At 37.8% G+C, this 22,951-nt stretch overlaps 1 protein-coding gene across 1 annotated transcript in view; it reads left to right on the top strand.

The window, feature by feature from the left end:
- The window catches only part of LOC126253354 (palmitoyl-protein thioesterase 1), a 46,283-nt gene extending 23,978 nt beyond the window's left edge, over positions 1-22,305 (top strand). Inside the window, exons 5-6 of the mRNA XM_049954626.1 lie at positions 6,841-7,117; positions 21,465-22,305. Of these exons, the coding sequence (XP_049810583.1) occupies positions 6,841-7,117; positions 21,465-21,590 (403 nt within the window). The 3' untranslated portion in view covers positions 21,591-22,305. The remainder of the gene's footprint in view (positions 1-6,840; positions 7,118-21,464) is intronic.
- The last annotated feature ends 646 nt before the right edge of the window (positions 22,306-22,951 follow it).

The raw sequence follows: 22,951 nt of genomic DNA, 5'->3' as shown, positions 1-22,951 counted from the left end.
GTTTCTTTGTTGGCAGTGTTTTCAAAAGTTTTTGAGAAAGAATTGTATAACATTGTTGTGGCAAATCTCATAATTTGCTGCTAGACTCAGAGTTTAGCTTCAGGCAGTATACACAGAGATTGCAATTTATTCTTTTGTATGTGAGGCACTAGGAGGGCTGAATGATGTGTCGAGTACAGTAGGTATGTTCTCTGATTTAACAAAAGCATTTGATTGTGTGTGTACCACACAATACTTTTGCTGAGCTGGTTGGAGAGTCCAGCCCATAACTTTCCAAATGTTCTCAGTTGGGGAGAGACACGGCGACCTTACTGGCCAAGGTAGGGTTTGACAGCCACTAGAAACATTCGCTATGTGCGGGCAAGCATTATCTTGCTGAAAATGTAAGCCCAGGATGGGTTGCCATGAAGGATAACAGAATGGGATGTAGAATATCGTTGACATACTGCTGTGCTGTAAGGCTGCCACAGGTGACAACCAAAGAGCTCTTTCTATGAAAAGAAGTAGCACCCCAGACCATCACGCCTGGTTGTCAGACCATATGGTGACAACAATCAGGATGGTATCCCATTGCTGTCCGAGGCGTCCCCAGACAAGTCTTCACTGCCATCAGAGCTCAGTTCGAAGTGGGACTCATCACTGAAGATAACTCTTTTCGAGTCAATGAGATTCCAGGCCGAAGTAAAATGCCGGCACTCCCCGGAAACGTTGCCCAATCGGACAACGGCCAAACCTTCCACCACCGGAAACCAATTATTGTAGTTTCCGGACACGAAAAAGTAAAGTAAGACCAGGCCGAAGATGTAATTGGAGACTCTCTGGACAACAGTGGGATACCGACCTGACAGTCACCTGCCCCACTGCCTGATACCCAGAAATGGATGGTCTGAGGTAGCGTTTGTTTCCGTAGTAGGACCCCTTTGGTTGTCATCTGCGGCTTCCTTACACCACAGCGGTATGTCGACGATATTCTACAACCCATTCTTGCTTGCATACCCTACCTCGGCCAGCAACGTCGTTGGATCTCTTCACAGTTGAGGATTTATATGGAGCATTATGGCCCTCCAACCAGCTCAGGTTTTGACGATCTAACGTGTCAATTGGACAGAATTTGGCACGATATCCTTCAGAATGACATCTAAGAAATCTTATCGATCAATGCCAAGCAGAAAACTGCTTGCATAAAGGCCAAAGGTGGACCAACTTGTTATTGACTTGCTCAGTATGAAGCTCTTTCTGTTGAATAAGTTGTCCAATTTTTCTGAAATTATAATCATTTGTTTGTCTTTACATGTACATCTACCAATTTCCATCCCATTCACATAATTCCTTTGTTGTGAATGATTTTTTTGTGGGTTTTCAGAGAAGAGATTCATGTTTAGCTGCAACAAAACTTAATGCTTTCAGTTTTTGACGTGGAACAGTCATAAAAGTGAAATTTTTTTATCCCAAGGTCGTCAAACAGTCAAAGTCAAGCATTTTCAATTCTTAGGACTGAGGTTAGGCAAAAGGCTTTCTTGGTTGTAAGACATTGAAGATCTTGTGCAGAAACTGGATGCTGTTATCTTCACTGTTAGAATGATCTCCACATGAAGGCTTGTTTACTTTGCTTACTTCCTTCCTGTTATCTTGTACAGTGTTACATTCTGAGGAAACTGTCTTTCTCCAAAAGTACACTCATGCCAAATTAGGGTGGCGAGACTGACCTGCAGTATCATTTCATGAACTTTGTGTAGGTCGTTGTTCAGGTAAGTATCTCAAGATTCTAACTCTGCCCTCCCTGTACATATATTCCATGATGGGATTTATTATTGACAATACTGACTCATACAAAAGAAACTTCAACATTCATTCAGTGAACATAGTGTCAGTTAACATAAAGTGAATCAAAATTAAGTGCAGTAACTGAAGAGTGGAAATGGAAAATGTTCCAAATGCCAAACCTAACATTTGACAGGAGAATGAAAACTGTATATAACCGATTTGTATCCAAAAATTGAGAAGGTATTCTGATACCATAGGATTATGCTGCTCACCACATCACTGCAAAAAATAATGAGACATATTAAAAAAAGTAAATACTGTATCAAGAACAGTCTTAAGTCCCATACCAGGAAACTGTTGCCAATACAATAAAGAAGTTTTTACAAGTTGATTCTTGCAAAGACGAAAGCAGTGACCAACCACTGTTAATAATTCTATATTTACACAGATAGCACTGTTATCACTTTCTAACCACCATGTTCATCTTCAGATGGCATGTCACATTTCTGTTACAGGATGTCAGCAGGTCATCAAAGTCACGAAAAAGTAATGAAAATTAGCGGGTGGTCAGACACGTCCTTATAAAACTTTTGTAAATAATCTCATTTTAAAAGGTGTTAGGTATGATCTGAGTAAAATTGATCTCCTGCTAGCCAAACATTTCCCATCCCACATTAGTAGTACTTGCAAGGTATAACTTAGCACCTGTCAAGTGGAGGAAGTGGGAAGAGTACACAAGTTTGATGCACAGGAAGAGGTGGAGTGCTGGGGGGTGGGACATGCTTTGTGATATAGAAATTGAGGTCACTGTTTGTTTGACATATTTAATAACAAGAAACAGTGGAAACAGCGCAACAAAATATGGATAGTGACAGCACAGTCCAGTGACAAAGCAGATAGCAATGCAACCAACACTGGTTAATAATACACACTTTCTTCTTCTTCTTCTTCTTCTTCTTCTTCTTCTTCTTCTTTATGCCAAATCAGATTTCAGTTTGTTATACCATACAATTAGTATAATAATATTAAGTTATTTTTGGTGTTGTTTACATTAGTTGTTGGCTGTTTTTCTCCGCAACAACTAATGTAAACAACAGTAAATGTAATATAAATGTCAACAGCCATCTGAAGGTGAACCTGTCGGTTGGAAACCGGTGCCGACACTGTTTGTGTAAATAAACAGTATTATTTACAATGGCTGTTTGCTGCATTCTTCTTCACATTAATGAACTTGTATTTTGTGCACAGTCAGTCTCAAAAGTGTCTGTTTGTCACATAATTTTTATTTTTGGTAAAACAAGTACACAAATACAGCATTAAGTTTTATACTGGTACAACTCTAGCTGACAAAAACCACTTCTCATATCTTTTAAATTTTGGAACTCCAGAGGAAAATGTAGCTTGGCACAAAGACTGTTCGCCATCTATCGATAAATATTTGAAATACTTTCCCAATGGTTTGGCACCTGGATCAAGTCTAGAGACATGCAACAGAGTACCGAGAACACAATAGACCTGAAAAACCATCCACAAAACTGGTGCTTGGCTGATCCTGTGACGGTAGGATGTAGCTCCCCCATGGGCCTAGATGCAATCACTGATTGTGTTAGGAAGTGTGTTGTATCATCTGCTACCATGAGTTGGCCCAGAGCTGTTGTAACTGGTCTTCAGTACAATGGATATTGGCTCTGGAATGCGGTTGATCACCAGTTTTGCCCTGCATGTGTTCTGTTGAGGACAAATTGTGGGATCTTGCTGGCCAATGGAATACCCCCACATTGTGTAGCAGTTCGTAAAGACAAGTCATGCGTCAGTGAGTGTTATACTGTGGAAAGATAGCATCAAGATAATGTCTCATGAGAATACAGTATGTGTCATGTACAGTTGTGCCACCATAGTTCCCCAAATATACTACTAACCATTAAAATTGCTACACCACGAAGATGATGTGCTACAGGCGCAAAATTTAACCGACAGGAAGAAGATACTGTGATACGCTAATAGTTAGCTTTTCAGAGCATTCACTCAAGGTTGGCGCCGGTGGTGACACCTACAACGTGCTAACATGAGGAAAGTTTCCAACCAATTTCTCATACACAAACAGCAGTTGACCGGCGTTGCCTGGTGAAACGTTGTTGTGATGCCTCATGTAAGGAGAAGAATTGTGTACCATCACGTTTCCGACTTTGATAAAGGTCGGATTGTAGCCTATCGCAATTGTGGTTTATCGTATCGCGACATTGCTGCTCGTGATGGTCGAGATCCAATGACTGTTAGCAGAATATGGAATCGTTGGGTTCAGGAGGGTAATACGGAACGCCGTGCTGGATCCCAATGGCCTCGTATCACTAGCAGTCGAAGTGACAGGCATCTTATCCACATGGCTGTAACGGATTGTGCAGCCACGTCTCGATCCCTGAGTCAACGGATGGGGACGTTTGCAAGACAACAACCATCTGCACGGACAGTTCAACGACGTTTGCAGCACCATGGACTATCAGCTCGGAGATCATGGCTGCGGTTACCCTTGACGCTGCATCACAGACAGGAGCACCTGCAATGGTGTACTCAATGACAAACCTGGGTGCACAAATGGCAAAACGTCATTTTTTCGGATGAATCCAGGTTCTGTGTACAGCATCATGATGGTCGCATCCGTGTTTGGCGACATTGCGATGAACGCACATTGGAAGCGTGTATTCTTCATCGCCATACTGGCGTATCACCTGGCGTGATGATATGGGGTGCCATTGGTTACACGTCTCGGTCACCTCTTGTTCGCATTGACGGCACTTTGAACAGTGGACGTTACATTTCATATGTGTTACGACCAGTGGCTCCACCCTTCATTCAATCCCTGCGAAACCCTACATTTCAGAAGGATAATGCACGACCGCATGTTGCAGGTCCTGTACGGGCCTTTCTGGATACAGAAAATGTTCGACTGTTGCCCTGGCCAGCACATTGTCCAGATCTCTCACCAACTGAAAACGTCTGGTCAATGGTGGCCTTGCAACTGGCTCGTCACAATACGCCAGTCACTATTCTTGATGAACTGTGGTATCGTGTTGAAGCTGCATGGGTAGCATGTACCTGTACACGCCACCCAAGCTCTGTTTGACTCAATGTCCAGGGATATCAAGGCCATTATTATGGCCAGAGGTGGTCGTTCTGGGTACTGATTTCTCAGGATCTATGCACCCAAATTGCGTGAAAATGTAATCACATGTCAGTTCTAGCATAATATATTTTTCCAATGAATACCCATTTATCATGTGCTTTTCTTTTTGGTTTAGCAATTTTAATGGCCAATAGTATAATTGCCAGCTATGATCTGAACTTATACATGATGGCTTCCCACACTATGACACTAGGGTTAACACTGGCGTGTGTCTCCAAAACATTGGCAGAATGTGTCCCCTCACATCAGGTCACCAATACTTGCAGATGATGGTCATCCAATGTCGTTCAGCACCAAACCAAATGTCATCATGGGAAATGGTGTGACACCACTCTTCAGCTTTTCATGTTTCCCAGATACAGCACCACTTTAAATGACACTATTGTGGCCCCTGGCAAATGGTGCAGGATATCATGGAATTATTATATAAATTCGATTACATGTGCTTGGATGGCTGATGCAGATATGAAGGGGCTGTGAGGCACAAACAATACAGCAATCCTCCTTTGACGGAGTCAGACTTGGATCAACTAGAGTTGTGACAATGCCTGTGATATTCACCACAACTCCATTCAGTCCAATATGAGACCTCTGCACGTGCCACACTCCTGGATATTGTTTAATTTGATCGACTGACTGTATGCAGACACACTATGATGTCCTTTCCATTTCCTGTCCAGTTCTTGTAAGACTGACTCACAAGCTCATGTGGTATCCTCCATGATTCTTAGTATTACTTACTATCTGTCTGATGCAGTGCAAGCCCATTATATACCCTGTTGGGGCGATGACATGGTAAAACAACGGTGCACTCTGGTGGCTGTTTTAGTTGTCATAGATCAATCTATCTCTAATCATTCATATATCTGCTGATGGTATGTATGTGTCTACGTTGGATCATTCCGTTTGGTGCTCAGTGCCTTTGTTAATTAGTTCAGGATGTTTGTGGTGTCTTTTTCCTTCTGGCACTGGTTAAACATATTTCCATCCAGACAATTGGTGGTTACAAAGTATTAAACATTATCATTAATGTTAGGGAATTGTGCTGTATCCTTAGTGGATAAGCAGCACAAAAGTGTGGGTTCAATTCGAGGAAGTTTTCCAGGATGTGAGGATATGCAACACAAAGCAAACAATTAGTAATAACTTGTTTTAAGAGGAATAAACAGATTACATAACTTCTGACATGTTGAGCGAAGTAAAGTACAGGATACAATGTTCATAGATAATTTGTTCTTCTCCACTGGCTAGCTGGTGTACGTCTGCTGTATGGCTCGTCATCTTCTCAGCAGGAAGACTCGTTGCTCTTCTTCTATTGGCTGCCACGTGACGGGGCGCCCTCGTTGCGGCCCGCAGCAACTTTGTTGCCAACCTGCGTTTCTTCTCGTGGCAGATGCAGTATCGCAGCTATCGATATTGCAAAATGAACTATTGCTTTGGCTAATTAAAAATTTGGCGTAGATGATGGAGTAAAATGCCATGCAGAGCAGGATGACAATACTGTGCAGATTTGGAGAGATTTTGAGTGTCTTGTGCACTATCAGTCTATTCAGTAATCATGTGCATGCATTCAGAGCAAAAAATGTTGCTGACTTGTAATTTTCTGGTAAACAATAGATTACTGGGTATTCTAGTATTCAAATATATCTTAATTAGGCATTAATGTGTTTCATCATAGAGTACAAATATATTTTAATTATTTTTTCTAGACAGCAGAGTGGCTAATTAGATCCATTGATGTTATGGACCACTGACATGTTTTCAGAGAATGTTTTGGTAATTGTGCATTAGGTCTGCACTATTTCATAATGCCTTACATTTTTTATGTTGTTAATAATTATTGTTGTCAGAAATATTTACAACATTGATGAGGTAACAATTAAATGTTTTCACAGTTGGGTGCAGCGTGAATTAGTACAGGCAGAATACTGGCATGATCCACTGAACGAAGAAGAGTATCGCCAGAGAAGTATCTTCCTGGCTGACATAAACAATGAACGACAACTGAACGAGACCTACAGAACTAATTTACTGAAGCTAAAGAACCTTATCCTGGTGCGCTTTAACAATGACACAATTGTGGAGCCCCGAGAGACGGAATGGTTTGGCTTCTATCGTCCAGGACAGGCCAAAGAAGTGTACTCATTGAGGGAGAGCCCACTGTACATTGAGGTAAGCCTGATACATGCACTGTTGCGGGATATTACAAAGAGTAAGGATTCAATTTCAGTTGTAACAGGTACACAGTTTTCAACTAAATAGTTTCTGAATTTCATAATTCTCTGGGTCTTACATGTTGTAGTTCTTGTTAAGGCTTTCACGTGAAGCATATGAGAGCAGTTCATAAAGCTCATGTGTTAAAAGACAGAAATTAATGCTAAACCAACTTGGTGTTGTTACTGTTTGTCACCATTTGGCATATAACACTAAAATAAAAATTACAAAATTCATAAGTGAGTTTGGATTTGGCAGCCATTTTATTAAAATGTGTTTCATGATTTTTGTTGAGACAAAATAAGTGCAGTATCATTCAATGATTTATGTTTTGTTTTTGCATGGGAAAACGTGACAAGATGAACGGAAAATTGGAAGCTGTTCATGGTGACACTTTGTCATCAGTGACAACAGTTACATAATGGTTCAACAAGTTTAAACAGAATCGAACATCAGCTTTTGATGAGAATCACACAGAATGTTGAATGTATGAACTGAGAAATAATTGATGTAGTCCATTACAAGATTTTTCCTAATTATTGAACAAGGGTGCACAAAGTAGCGAAAGTCATAGATTTGTTGCCAGGAATGTCAGTTAATAATTTACATGGTAGTTGGCCATGAAAAAATTATGAGCCCGATATGTACTGCTGTTGTTGACTGAACAACAGATATGGCTTTCAATACAAAGGACATTTTGTGTCAAGTTGTCACTGTTTATGATACCTGAATTCATCATTATACCCCACAAACCAACCAGCAATCAAGTCAATGGATTGCGTATGGTGAATCTGCTCCAGAGATGGTGAAGACATTCCCACCAGCTGGACATAATACGTTTGGCAAGGATTTCTTGTGATGTAAATCATGACAGACTAATAAAAGTCCTAGAACAACAAGAAATTATTGGTGAGCAATACTACAACCATTTCATCAGTGAAGTATTCAGTTTAGATGAACACCACACACACACACACACACACACACACACACACACACAGAGCTACACACCTAGAGGTTGTAAACAGTAACTGTTTACAATGTATCACAGAGGTGTTAGGAGAAGTGGAGATGAACAATTTGATGTAAGGCACCTGTGGTCTGTCAAGCTAGGAAACAGCTTCAGACCTAGAAAACTACCTAATTTACAGTGCACATATGCCACACAAGGTTGTTAGTATCATCTCACCCTATTTTCCGCAGCTCATGGTCTAGTGGTTAGCATTGCAGCCTCTGGATCAGGGGTCTCAGGTTTGATTCCCGGCCAGGTCAGGGATTTTCTCTACCTGGGAACTGGGTGTTTGTGTTGTCCTCATCATTCAGGAAAATGGTGAGACTGGGCAATGAAAAGATTGGAAATTTGTAAGGGCGCCAATAACCACACTGTTGAGTGTCCCAAAAATCAAAATCAACTTCTCACCCTACCAGCTGCCAGCTTTTGTTAACATAAATAAGTTAATCTTTCCTGTGAGGGTAATGAAAGTAGAATACTTTTGAACATGTTATGCAAAAACTAATTAGGTTTCAAATTCCATCTAAACTTAACTCTTACAAGCACAGTAGTCTCGTAGTAAGAAGGCAAGAGAAACAAAAGATGTAACTATTAATTTTATGTGCTTAAAATTCACAAAATTGCGAGATACAAAGTTACACCCATCACCAGTTTTACAATTTTAAATACACAACTAAGCCAGAGACATAAAAGGGTGAGAAGACCTTGTAAAATTTCTCCCTTAGGTGGCTTTTTCTGTTCAATTTAAGGATGTTTCTCCAACTTATTAGACCACAAGTGTCTTATATTTAATTGTTCATCTCAGTATCCCCTACACCACTGTGATATGTTGTAAAGTTATTATTTACACCATATATAGGTTTATACAACCAACTAACTTCACTAGAATCTCAGGAAGTCATGGGTCATTTTGAAAGAATGACACTGTTCTGGCCCATTGGTGTACTTGCATTAAAGAAAACTGGTGTTGCATTTCATTTTAATTGGTTGTTGCAAGTGTCACAAATGTCTGGCGGTTAGAAGCAGTTATCTGTGTGTTGGAAAATCAACTGTTATTCCTTAGCAATGGAAAGGACACCTGTGATATTCTATACAAATTATGCATAAGAACTTTCTAATGTTATAGCAACAGTTTATTTTAGGTTGCTGGAACAACAAACAATACTAAGCAATTAGAAAGACGATTCATTCCCATTTTCAGGAATGATTGTAGGACATGTAAACACGATTATAGCCCTATATTACTGACATCTGTCTGTTGTAGAATTTCACACTACATTTTTTGTTTATGTGTTGTGGTCTTGTTGGAGAATGAAAGTCAGCTCTATAGTTATCAACATCGATTCTGTAAAGAGAGATCTTGTGAAACCTGGCTTGCTGTGTTCATCCATGTGATACAGGGTACCTCATAATTGGCACAATGTTTTAGGAACAGTGGCCCTTTTGTTATAATAAATACATACATACCATCTGGATAACAACTTTATTTACTGTCTACCAGTATCAATCTGTGCTGAGGATCGTCTTCAGGTCTCGGTTGGAACAAAAAGGAAGTTACAATGATTTTACATAAGTGCAATATTATGAACACTTGTCTCATAGATAGTACAAATAACACCAAAATATTATGAACTCACACACAGATGGCACCACAAAGTGGAGTTTTGTCAACAGCTGTTTGAAGCTAACTTTAAAAAAAAGTGACAGTGAAAAAAATTTTTATAGTAACATGACATAAGTCGTATAGGAGTATGTTAAAACAGTATAAAACTATATCTTCATGTATAATTAAATAAAAATTAATAAAAATTCAGACTTACAGGAGACATTAATTTAGTACATTTCAGTATAAGTGATGCATCATACTTTAGTACATTAAAAAAAAGTTATAAACATACTAACACCACCCTGTGCATCGTACATTTTTGTTGTTTACATATTTTAAAAAACCAGGGGAAAGTATCTGAGACCAAGAATGTGCCTTCATTTTAATATACAAGGTGAGTCACTAACTATTGCCACAAAAAATAACTCGAAACGTATGATAGGAGCTGAAAAGTTTGTGGGACAGAAGTTGCATGGGACAACGGGGGCCATAATATGACATTGGTTTTTTGTTGCTGGGTGGGGTTGCTTCAGAGATATGAAGGTCAGCTTTGTTTTTTTAAATGGGATGCTATTGAGACGAATCCAATGATGTGTAACAGTAAGGTCTTTGAAGGTCAACGAAGGTCAAAAAGGTGGCATGAACATCCATTTACAGAAGGTGTTTGAAGTGATGACCATTGGTATCAGTGCGGTGCTGCAATCTTCCTATCATGGATTGAGTGGTATTCCGTAGCACATTATGCTCTGACAATTCTCTCTTGTATATATTCAGGTGTAGTTGGATCGTCTTTATAAACAATCTCTTTTACGAAACCCCGCAAGAAAAAGTCCAGAGGCATCAAGTCTGGTGAATGAGCCGGCCACGACACTTCTCCTCTGCGTCCAATCCAAAGATTTGGGAATTGTCTCCGCAACCCATTTGTAGCCATCAGCAAAAAATGTGCTGGACATCCATTGTGTTGATACCACATTCTGTTCCTTGATCCTAAAGGTATTTCTTCCAATAACAGACCTAATGTTTCTTGCAGAAATGTGGTGTACTTCCTACCAATAAGATTTCCTTTGATGAAATAGGGGCCTATAATTCTGTCCTCCAGAATCCCACACCATACATTCATTGACCATGGTTTTTTGTGTGCAACTTGCCGCAGTCAGCATGGATTTTCAGTTGCCCAATAATGCATGTTATGAAAATCAACATTTCTGTGGTTTGTGAATGTAGTCTCATCAGTCTGTGAATGTAGTCTGTCTAAATAAAATCAAATTAATAAATGTTTCATCCCTCTGAATCTGAAGTTGAGCCTATCAGCAGAATTCAATGTGACGCATACACTCCGTACCAGTTAATTCTTGGTGGAGACTGATATGGTAAGGATGATATTTATGGCAATGCAGAAAACAAACAACACTACTCTGGCTCATGCCATATTCCCTTGCGATTTGACACGAACTAACGCGAGGATCTCAAATCACAGCGGCAAGAGTGACAATTACCGTTTCCTCGTTAGTAACTTTCCTTTGCCGGACTTGTTTCCGATGCAATAAAGATCCAGTTGTTCTCGATTTATCATACACATATTTAAATGTACGAAGTGAAAGGTGAGTACATTGATGATATCTTTCAGCGTATAAGTCTCTAGCTCTCACTGAATTTCATTGGCATTCTCCATAAATGAGAAACATATCAACTTGTTCTTCAAAGGAATATATGGAATGCATCATTCACATTCGCTTGATTTAATGATACTAATCTTACCGTTCCTGTTAGTGTTATATTGCAAAACTGTTGAACGGTGTTTACATGTCAATGGCATGTTAGATGGATATGCCGTATTTGGCGAATATTTACTATTTGCACGATATATGAGAGAGAATTGTCAGAGCATGTGCTTTAATAAGTGTTGAAGTGATAAGGAATACCACTGAATCCATGATAAGAAGATTGCAGCACTGCATTGATACCAATGGTCGATCACTGCGAACACCTTCTGTAAATGGATGTTCATGCCACCTTTTTGACCTTCAACGACCTTACTGTTACACATCATTGGATTCGTCACTATGGCCGCTATCAGAAAATAAGTACCAAACTGTAGCATCCCATTAAAAAAAAAAAAAAAAAAAAGTTGACTTTCATATCTATGACGCGACCCGACCTAGCAACAAAAAACCAACGTCATATTATGGCCCCCATTGTCCCATGCAACTTTTGTCCCACAAACAGTTCAGCTACTATCATACCTTTGGAGTTATTCTTGGTGGCAATAGTTAGTGACTTAACCTATATAAGAATAGGAATACACTCAGAACTCTTACTGTGAGGTAAAAAGGGAGGAGGGAGGGGGGAGGAACAATAACTGCATTAATGCAGTACATTTCAGCATGGATGACGCATTAGACAGCACACTGTGTGTTTACTTATTTTAAAAGGCAGTGTAAAATTATGGAAGATATCTGAAACTTTTTGAATTTGCCTTCACTTTATTGAATAAGAACAGAAATGCACAGGACCCTTACTGTAAGTTATAAAAGGGGAAGAAAAAATGTGTTTATGCATGTAACAGACTACAGTCTGTGCCGACCACCTTCTGTAAAGGTCAACTAACATGATGAATACATTCCTGTTTGTGGAACAAGGCAGAACATCAGGCATTATGCATGTACTGGAGGATATCATCATAAATATTCAACTAAACGTTATGAGAAAATTCATTCTGGATTTCCAGCATGCTGGATTAATTGCAGGACAGCAAATTGTGTTAACTAGTTTAATATAGAAACAGCCAAAGTTGCAGTACTAACTTTTTACATAATTGGTAACTACTTTTGGGTTACCTGAATCCATTGTCAAAACATACAAAACAGTATTTTCCAAAATAGCATATAAACCATATCAAGGTTATACACATACATGTAGCAGACTCAAGTTTAACTATGAACAGTGAACAGAGGTATATGTTTGTTCTTGCAGTGCTCATTGTTAAATTTGACTTTGTTATACGTATATGTATAATCTTAACATGGTTGATATGCTATTTTAGAAAATACTGTTTTGTCCGTTTGGATGGTTTGAAAATGGGTTCGTGTGATCCGAAACTAGTTGTCAATTAAATAATAAGTTAATGTTGCCAACTGTAACTGTGTCTGTATCAAGCTGAAAAATTTGTTCTGTTCGTTAATATTCTTGTCGGTTTCTTTTGAAATCGATACTGCCAAGAGAATAGAACTTTACTAGAATGTTAATGGACAGAATGAATATTCCCATTGCACTTACTGTAATATTTATTACGATGTTGTCCAGTAGTTGTATAATGCCTGATGTTCTTCCTTGTTCCATGAACATGAACATATTTATTATGTTATGTGGCTGCAATGGAAGGTGGTCGGCATGGATTGCAGCCTATGACATGCATAAACACACTACTGCATCGCCCCTCCCTGGGCCTGCTTTGGTAGATGGTGCACTCTAGCGGCCACTCACTCCTCAGACTGATATTACTCAGGGTTCATACGTATCTCAAAAGTGCTTAAAGATACTTAATTTTTATACTGTGCTATAAAAGTCCTTATAAATGCCTTATTTTGTCCTTTTTTGAAAAAAATTACTGTCCTTACAAGTTCTTGTTTTTGCCTTGGCAGTTATATTCAAACTTAAAAATCACTTAACGTATCAAACTTAAAAGGAGAAGGAAAAAAAGGCTGCATGTATAGGTCAAAGGCCAAAGCAGTTATGAGGCTTGCTCAAATGCTTGACATGTGGGGTGAGATGGGTAATGCCTCAGGCTTGTAGATTAAAGTGGGTGTATGATTACATGCTCTGGAAGTTTTGGACAACATTTCTCTGTTTGTTGCTTGTAGAAAAGCGGAAAATCACCAAGGCAGTTTCCAATTCCTATAGGGTTGTTTCATCAGCAGTAAAGGATAAGTTACTAAAAATAAAACTTCATTTTTTCACATCTCACAAAGTAAATCATTATCTTCTCAATTTTCATATACTGAAGAATGAGAATGTCAAGAAAATTGATCTCTCAGATAAGCTTGCTACTTATGAAGTGGGGTCATCTTCACTCAGTAGATTTAGGCTCTGTTGGAGACAAAATTTTGTCTAGCATGATTAAGGAGGAAAAGATTACCAAGAAAAATGTTTTAGCCGTAAAACATGAAGCACAGTCATTTAATTTGAAAATGGTTGGAAGTTTTCCTGAAAAATCTCCATTACGATATTACTTTGTACGTAGTTCAGTCTATCTTGGTCCAGAAGTTATTCTTGAAATTAGAGATGCTTGAAAGAAAAAAATGAAATTAATACTGAATAATCTGCTCGAAAGTGGTCATGTTTTGGTGGAAAATTGTGATTCCCTCATATTGAGTTTGGAGATTTTGTACAGAAAATTCTGTATCAAGAATGTAGAGATTTTGACATTAAAATTTCGAGATTAGATGACTTCTTGTACCTTAGAAGAAAGATTAAGGAAAGGCAAACTTACGTTTCTAGCATTTGTAGACTTAGAGAAAGCTTTTGACAATGTTGATTGGAATACTCTCTTTCAAATTCTGAAGGTGGCAGGGGTAAAATACAGGGAGCGAAAGACTATTTACAATTTGTACAGAAACCAGATGGCAGTTATAAGAGTCGAGGGGTATGAAAGAGAAGCAGTGGTTGGGAAGGGAGTGAGACAGGGTCGTAGCCTATCCCCGATGTTATTCAATCTGTATATTGAGCAAGCAATAAAGGAAACAAAAGAAAAGTTTGAAGTAGGTATTAAAATCCATGGAGAAGAAATAAAAACTTTGAGGTTCGCCGATGACATGGTAATTCTGTCAGAGACAGCAAAGGACTTGGAAGAGCAGTTGAATGGAATGGACAGTGTCTTGAAAGGAGGGTATAAGATGAACATCAACAAAAGCAAAAAGAGGATAATGGAATGTAGTCGAATTAAGTTGGGTGATGCTGAGGGAATTAGATTAGGAAACGAGACACTTAAAGTAGTAAAGGAGTTTTGCTATTTGGGGAGCAAAATAACTGATGATGGTCGAAGTAGAGAGGATATAAAATGTAGACTGGCAATGGCAAGGAAAGTGTTTCTGGAGAAGAAAAATTTGTTAACATCAAGTATAGATATTTGTATGGAGTGTAGCCATGTATGGAAGTGAAATGTGGACGATAAATAGTTTAGACAAGAAGAAAATAGAAGCTTTCGAAATGTGGTGCTACAGAAGAATGCTGAAGATTAGATGGGTAGATCACATAGCTAATGAGGAGGTATTGAATAGAATTGGGGAGAAGAGGAGCTTGTGGCACAACTTGACTAGAAGAAGGGATCGGTTGGTAGGACATGTTCTGAGACATCGAGGGATCACCAATTTAGTATTGGAGGGCAGCGTGGAGGGTAAAAATCGTAGAGGGAGACCAAGAGATGAATACACTAAGCAGATTCAGAAGGATGTAGGCTGCAGTAGGTACTGGGAGATGAAGAAGCTTGCACAGGATAGAGTAACATGGAGAGCTGCATTAAACCAGTCTCTCAGGACTGAAGACCACAACAACAACAATGACTTCTTGTACAAGAAATGTAATCAAGATGTTTCAAAGAAATCTTGGAGGTTTGCAAGAATATTTTAATCTGGTCACATGGTCAGGCAACAGTATAGTGTGGATTCTCAATCAACAATGCTCTAGAAGTAAAGAATTTGAAAGAAAGGGCCTCTGTTGCTACGCTGCAAGTTAAAGACCTTTTTAAATTTTGTGGGGAGTGCAGAATGTACAAATTACTAAGGATTGGTTGGCATGTGCATCTTCTGTCAGAAAAAAATATGTGGCTTATCTTGAAGAACAAAAACAAGTGCAGAAGATCAAGACACTATCAGAAAGAAAGCATGGATTGCAAGAGAGTTGGGCTGTTAGAGCAGAATGCACCTCAATTCTAACATTTCTTTATTGCTAAAATCAGCTGATGAACTTTCAGAGGTTGCAGAAAAGACAAGGATCATTTCTCACTACTCACAATCTAATCACTATTTCACAATCTAATGTACTAAGGAAAAAGACTTGTGAAAAGAAAGAAGTGGTTCAAACATTAGACCACCAGATTAAGGAAAAAACAAATGAACTTAAAAACATTATATGATTTACTGTTTTTTTGTCTATACTGTGGCTGTTTTTAATTAATTTATTTTTTAGTTCTTATAAGATTTTCTTATTGATAATTCGTTCTCAGTGTCATTAAAACTCACACACTTGGAATCACTTGTGTGTGTTGTTGCATGATAGAAACTGCAGAGAGGACTATAAAATGTGACATACTTACTTTAATTGCTTTAATAAGAAAAGCATTTATCGAAGATCAAGCAGATGTGTAGTGAAGAATATTGTTGGTAAGGTTTTAAAGAATTTCCCTTATTTCTGTTAAGTTGAGACTGTTCAGCTTTATTATAGTAATGCTATATTGAAAATATCATCTGCTTGTGCATTTTTGTTTTATTCTTGACCTCACTACAGCATGGAGTGCAACTGTTGTCAGTAAAGAAATGGTGCTTAAAAAATTCCATAATTTTTATTTCGTAAGTTCAGTATGTACCCTTTGACACTTAAAACTTTCATTCATTTGTATTAATAGTATGCTAAGAAATAGCTGTGGTTATCTCATAACTAAGTTCCATTTTCATCAGTTTTTCTATGGCTATTTTTTAACTAATTTCATTTATCATTCCCTTTTCTAACTTGCAATAAGAGTCCTCAGTTTATTTCTATTCTTATTCATTTGAATGAAGGCAAATTCATTAGTTTCAGATCCGTTTGTTTATTTTACTGTATTTTAAAATATGTAAACAAGAATGAAAATGTACGATACACAGTGTGCTTGTAACATTTATTTATTATCTATTACGCATCATTCATGCTGAAATCTACCACATTAATGCACTTATATTTTGTAACTAGACTCCTATCCCCCCCCCCCCCTTATTACCTTTTTATAGTAAGAATCATCAGCATATCTCTATTCTTATTCATTAAAATGAAAGTAAATTCTTGGTCTAGGATTTGTACAGTAATTTTGCACTGCCTTTTTAAAATATGTGAACAAAAATGGAAATGTATGACTCAAATTGTGCTGTCAGTTCTTTTAAATTTATTATTGTACAATGCATCCATCATTCATGCTAAAATCCACTACATTAACATGTCCTGCGAGTTTGAATTTATATTAATTTTTCTTTTTTTATTTAATGATATACCACATGGAAAAATAATTTTACACTGTTTTAATGTACTCTACTATGAGTGATGTCATGTAAATATAAGAGAATTTTTCTCCACCACATCCTTATTTTTTACTTTAGTTTTACAAAACTGTTGACAAACTGCACTTTGCAGTATGTGTGAGTTCATATTTTTTATTTATTTCTAATACCCCTGAGACAAATTTTCTTAATATCGTACTTCTGTAAAGCCATTATTGTTAAATTAAAGGTTGTGATTGTGATAGTGTTTGTTTATTTAATACAGAGTATCATAGACAACATTATCCAGTTTGATGCCATCTAACTTGCCTTCCAGAAGCAATTCTATACAGTTCCACACTGTCGTTTAGTGAACAAAATGTTAGCTTACGAGTGCTGGACCAGGTATGGGATTGGATTCAGGACTTCTTAGTTGATAGAAATCACCACATCATTCTTCACAGTAAAAAATCATGAGACATGAAAATAGCTTCAGCTGTACCACAAGGGGGTGTTATATATGACTGTTACTGTTCATGATATAAATAAACGATGTAGTGGATAATGTTTGATTCTCTGTGAAGATGTTCATTTATGATGATGTCATCTACAGGAAGTTCACAATGGCAGACTGTAGTGAACTACAGGAACAAAAGCAGAGGGTTAGCAATTGTTGCTTGGACTGGCAATTAATCCTGACTGTAAATAAACATGACATATTGCTGAGAACCTGTTGACGAGATCCAGTGCTACAACTCAACTGGCAATAAATCAGTGGAAACAGAAACCGTAAAATATCTAGGAGTAATGTCCAGAATGATCTAATAATCCCACAGAACTACTTGTAGAAAATGCAGATGACAGTGTAGATCCACTGGGAAAAACCTTAAGGAAATGAAATCATCTGTGAAAGAAGTGGTTTACAGAACTCTCGTTTCACTGAATCTCCAAACGGTTATCAGTTTGGGTCCCTTACAGATAGGATTAATAATGGAGTGGGGGTTCATCATAGACTTGTTTAATAAATGCAAGAGTGTTAGGGGGATGCTCAACAAACTCCAGGAGCAGGCACTACAAGAGAGATGATGTTCCTTCATGTAGAGGTTTGCTGTTGAAAATCTCAATGTGTACATTCCTACACACACAATGTAAAATGAGTATGACGGGAAAATCAGAGATATTAGAACTCATATATAGATTTAACAACAGTCATCCTTCCCATGCATCATTTGCAAATGGAACAAGAAAATAGGGAAATGATAGTAGTACCCAAATTATCTTCACCACACACTGTATTGGTGGCTTACAGAATGTAGATGTAAATGTAGATGACAGCCATACTGGCAATGAACTTGAAATGAAGGACTTTAATGGAATTACTTTTACTTTTTTTTTTCTTTCTTTCAAATTTGTTATATCGCCTTACGATAAAGGTAACTAGATGAATTGAGAGTGATAGTTACAAATTGTAATTTAATGTAAATTCGTAGTGTAAAAATTGGCTATATTGGTTGAGTGTGTATAGCAATAGAAAGAGATTTGAGTATGGGAGATGTACATGTTGAGAAGACTGGGCAAAATGTTTTGTAACATTATACTAAATATATTTTGTGAAAATATCCTTGCACAGTAGATTACATGACCCATACATGAAGAGAACATTCAGTGCACTGAATTGAAAAGCTGAAGTATATCAGTTTCTAGTATATCTTAAGATAGGAAATGGTAACCGCAGTGTTATGTTAACATCATTGTTTGCTAGAAGGTATATTATTCATTTAAGACTGTCACATAACATTTCATACTTTTGACTGTCCCCTCAGGGTGCCAGAACTATAGATCTATTTCTTTTATGTCAATTCATGATGGAACATTTTTGTGGTTAAAAATTCATTACAAAAAGCAGCATGGAGGAGGGAAACTGTGTAGAGGAGGGTGAGAGTATGGAGTGAGTGAAGTGGGGAACATAGGGAAAGAGGTGGAAGAGGGTGTGGGAGAGGCTAGCAGGCATTGAGGCCAAGAGGATAGTGAGATTGAAGGATGTGTCATGAAGACAATTTCCATCTACATAGTGTGGAGCAGCTGGTATCAGTGGCAAAAATTCAAATGACAAGGTTTGTGAAGCAGCCATTGAAGTAAGCATGTTGTGCTCAGCAGCTTATTCTACCACTGAGTGATCAATTCTGGTCTTGGCCATAATTTGGAGCTTGTCATTAATTCAGATGAACATCTGATTGATAGTCATGTCCATATAGAAGGCCGTGCAAAAGGCAAAAGTTACAGCAGAACTGCTGTATGATATGACTGGTTACACGTGTGTCGCCCCTCCCGTCATAAATGGAATAGGACAGGCTCTGAGGTGGAGCCACCCCAGCATATATTAAAATAAATTTCTCAGTAACATATTGCAGAATTTAAATTATCAAAAGCCATTTTGCATATTTCCCACGTGGATTTAAATAGCGCCAGTCAACATTTTGAGAACTGTTGATATGCGATATCGCACAATGTTTTTTGAACAGGTAGTAGCTAATCTTAGGCTGCACCTAGAAACAGGGCTTAGCTCTGCATGGCATAGGTTTAGGGGGGGGGGGGAGGTGGCTTCCTTAGAGTAAAGGTCTTATGGGTGTGTCCAAGGCTCTGGTATTTCAGTCTAAGGATGTCCTGCCAACCAGCACACCATTTTCACATTCCATTGCTTACATCAGAGTTGCCGAAACTTTGCTATCGAATCCCTGTGTCTTTATATCTCTGTTAGCTGTCATGTGTCATTAATCAATGTTTAGTATTATTGTTTTGATAGTTTTTAGAGAGTTTTTTTTGTTTCTGCCATTGGCTATTAGTTCACAGATGTCTCACCAGAGAATGGCAACATAAGTATCACCACCTTAACGAGAGTTTCACAAATGATTAGGGGAAAAAAAGCGCAAAATATACACCTATTCGAAATACATTGTGTTACTTTAGTTCCCTTCCTAGCTCACTGCAGGTAATGTGTGTTATTAGAAAGTTTCTTTTTGGGAGTGTATTATACATGATTTTAGTCATGTTTTACTTTCTTGCTAATAACAGCAGCATACCATGAATCTGGAAACAATGCAATATAAATCCATTGTGCAAGGTATCAGGTAAAATTTTGAAACTTGTAATTAGGAAGAAAGTGAAGGAACTTGGTTTTCCCAGACCTAATGTAAACATGAATCAAGGACCAAACTAGTGTAAATCCAGGCTAGGGTATACATGCAATTTTAACACAGCAGTGTACAATGCAGCTGGATGGTTGCATGTGCTATGCCACTTAAAATGAATGTTATTGTAATATACGGTGTGTAAATTACAATGGCGAATGCTCCGGTAGCTCATGTCAGCCAGTCACAGCATAAGATCTGCGACGTCACGGAAGCATCCCTAGTCCATCACATGAAATCAAAATGTCATGATTTGACCACACAAAATATTGAAGTTTAGAAATGAAAATACAAGAAACATCAAGCATGCAGCAAAGCTAATATACACCGCATTAAAGATCTCTCCAAAACGCGTCTTTTAGTTCGATTTGTTGGGAAATGTAACGTTGGGGGATAATTTAGCTTCCTATATATTTTATTTTGCATTTAGTTTTTCATGGTATTTAGTAGTTCGTTATGAAACGGAAAAAACATACGGTATGTAAGTGCTTGGCTAGAGTATGATGTTGCTCTCACTCCTCCTGTAATTTTGGTTGTGGTGACAGACTGATTTGTAGCATAGCCCAACATCTAGGTTAGCTCCAGTCGATAAAGGTTGCAACCTCCCCCAGCATGGAAACAATGAGCCACGCCTGGAATAGGACATTCATGTGATAGAACTCTAATATGATGTGCTGCGGCCAAGAGTAGGGTTAACCACTCAGTGATAGAAAATACAGTTGTGCGCAGCATGCTTGACAATGCCTGCTTCAAAACCTTTAGCATTTGCATCCTCATCCTGTATGGAAATTGCTCCTGACCCACACCCAATTCCACTCCTATCCCCAATGAACCATACCCCGCTCCACTCCACTCACTTCTTCCTGTAAAGAAACTACTCCTTTGTTTGCCATTTTACCATCCTTGTCCACTCCTCCATCCGTTTTACATCACATGGAAATTCCACAGCCTACACAAGAGTAAACTCTCTGGTGCTGGAGTCCAGTCCTGTGCACTTGCCTTCCCCTCCCAGATGTTAGCCACTCTTCCCTCCTACCTTTTGTACCTCTCCACACCTCCTTTATCCCCTGAGCCAGTTCACCTGATAAAAGCCCTCATCCCATTCAAGCTTCGTGGCTGGTACAATATAGTCCTGTGGGACTTCTAACTATACAATGAGCTGATGCCTTTACTCGTTTCATTATGTATATTCCACCAAGAACTTTCCCTGATTGATAATAGTTATGTGGAGTAGTGTGTGGGATATAATTTATCACTTGTTTTTAAATTGTTACAGGACCGTATAGGCCTAAAACAGATGGATAAAGAGGGCCGCCTAAAACTGATTGCAATTGATGGTAATCATCTGCAGTTTAGTGAAGAATGGTTTGTTAGTACAATTCTTCATGGTTTTCTGGAATGATACTTTATCATTACTGGGAAATATTGCTGAGCATAGGATATTTTTCCTGCAAGTTTCTGAAAAAGTACAGTAGACTAAAAATATTTGTTTTTGGTTACCAACATTGTTTCCAGCAGAAAAAAGTATGATTTTTAACTGCCAATGAATGCTAGAATGATGAATGTGAGAAATAGTAGACAAAAAACTCAACACATATGCATATCATTTTCTAACAAACTAGTTAACTTAACTGTTCGGTATACTTCATTTTAAAAACAGGAATAATTGTGCAAACTGGGATAGTGTGTGTGTTGTTCTTATTCTTACTTTTCACTTCTGGTATGCATGTTGTATGTATTAATTATCATATTTAATTATGCCCAAATACTGTCTGCTTCAATTCAGAGAATCACCCTCAAAGCAAATATAGTTTTACTTGTACTGTTTTTGGGAACACATCTATCCCCATTATTTATAAGACTTGTTTTCTGAATCCTGGACAAATTTTGTGTGTTAATCTTGGCAGCTAAATGCACACTTTGTATTCATCTTAATTCAGTGTAGACAATATGAAGTCTAATCTCAAGATTTTTGTAATCCTCTGTAATTTTATTATTGGCCCTTCTGGATTCCTTAGTGGCTGTGATATATGACATTCTGAAATCAGATTTTTTTTGTACTTCTGTGACAATGCTCTTTTTGTAATTTGATGAAAATAAAAATAATGTGATGGCAAATATGAAAATGCACTGCTTTATACCTTTGTTTCGGACATTAAAGGCTTAGTGAAATGGAAGAAATGAAGACTGACTAGTGACAGAGCAGAAAAAAAATTAACATCTTTAGATAAGTTTCATGTCACTGATAAGTATATACATGGTTGAATATTCTATACATATGATGTAACAGGCTGGTATACAAATTACTATTTATTGGTTTATTTATTTATGTATTATTTATTTTATTCATTTATTAACAATTGCAGCCCACTATCTAAGAAGCTGTAACAGACTTTGCAACCTGTGTTTTTGCATGTAATAAAAGTGTAGATAATAATTATTACTCTTTAGTAATTACAAATAACATATATAAGTGATTATTTAAGGATGTACAGCAGGTGATTTACTGTATTATTTTTTCTGTGTATGTTACAAAGTAATGCGAGATAACTGGACTTAAAAACTTCTTTCTAGACCCTCTTAATTTCCCTAATTTGGGCCATTTGTGACATCTATTCAGAGAGACATAGGATGATTCGTGTATTCTCAGTCATTGTGTAAAGATATGATTTAAGAGTTATCTTATTTGAGAAATAACTTTTGCTACTTATTTTTCACATATTTTTAAATCTCATTTTTGGTACTTCCAGTCTATCTTACATT

Source organism: Schistocerca nitens, chromosome 4 (genome assembly GCF_023898315.1).
Source record: "Schistocerca nitens isolate TAMUIC-IGC-003100 chromosome 4, iqSchNite1.1, whole genome shotgun sequence".
In the NCBI taxonomy this organism is placed as follows: Eukaryota; Metazoa; Arthropoda; class Insecta; order Orthoptera; family Acrididae; genus Schistocerca; species Schistocerca nitens.
The sequence above is the reverse complement of the archived record's forward strand: the minus strand, read 5'-3'. Positions and strand labels throughout refer to the sequence as shown.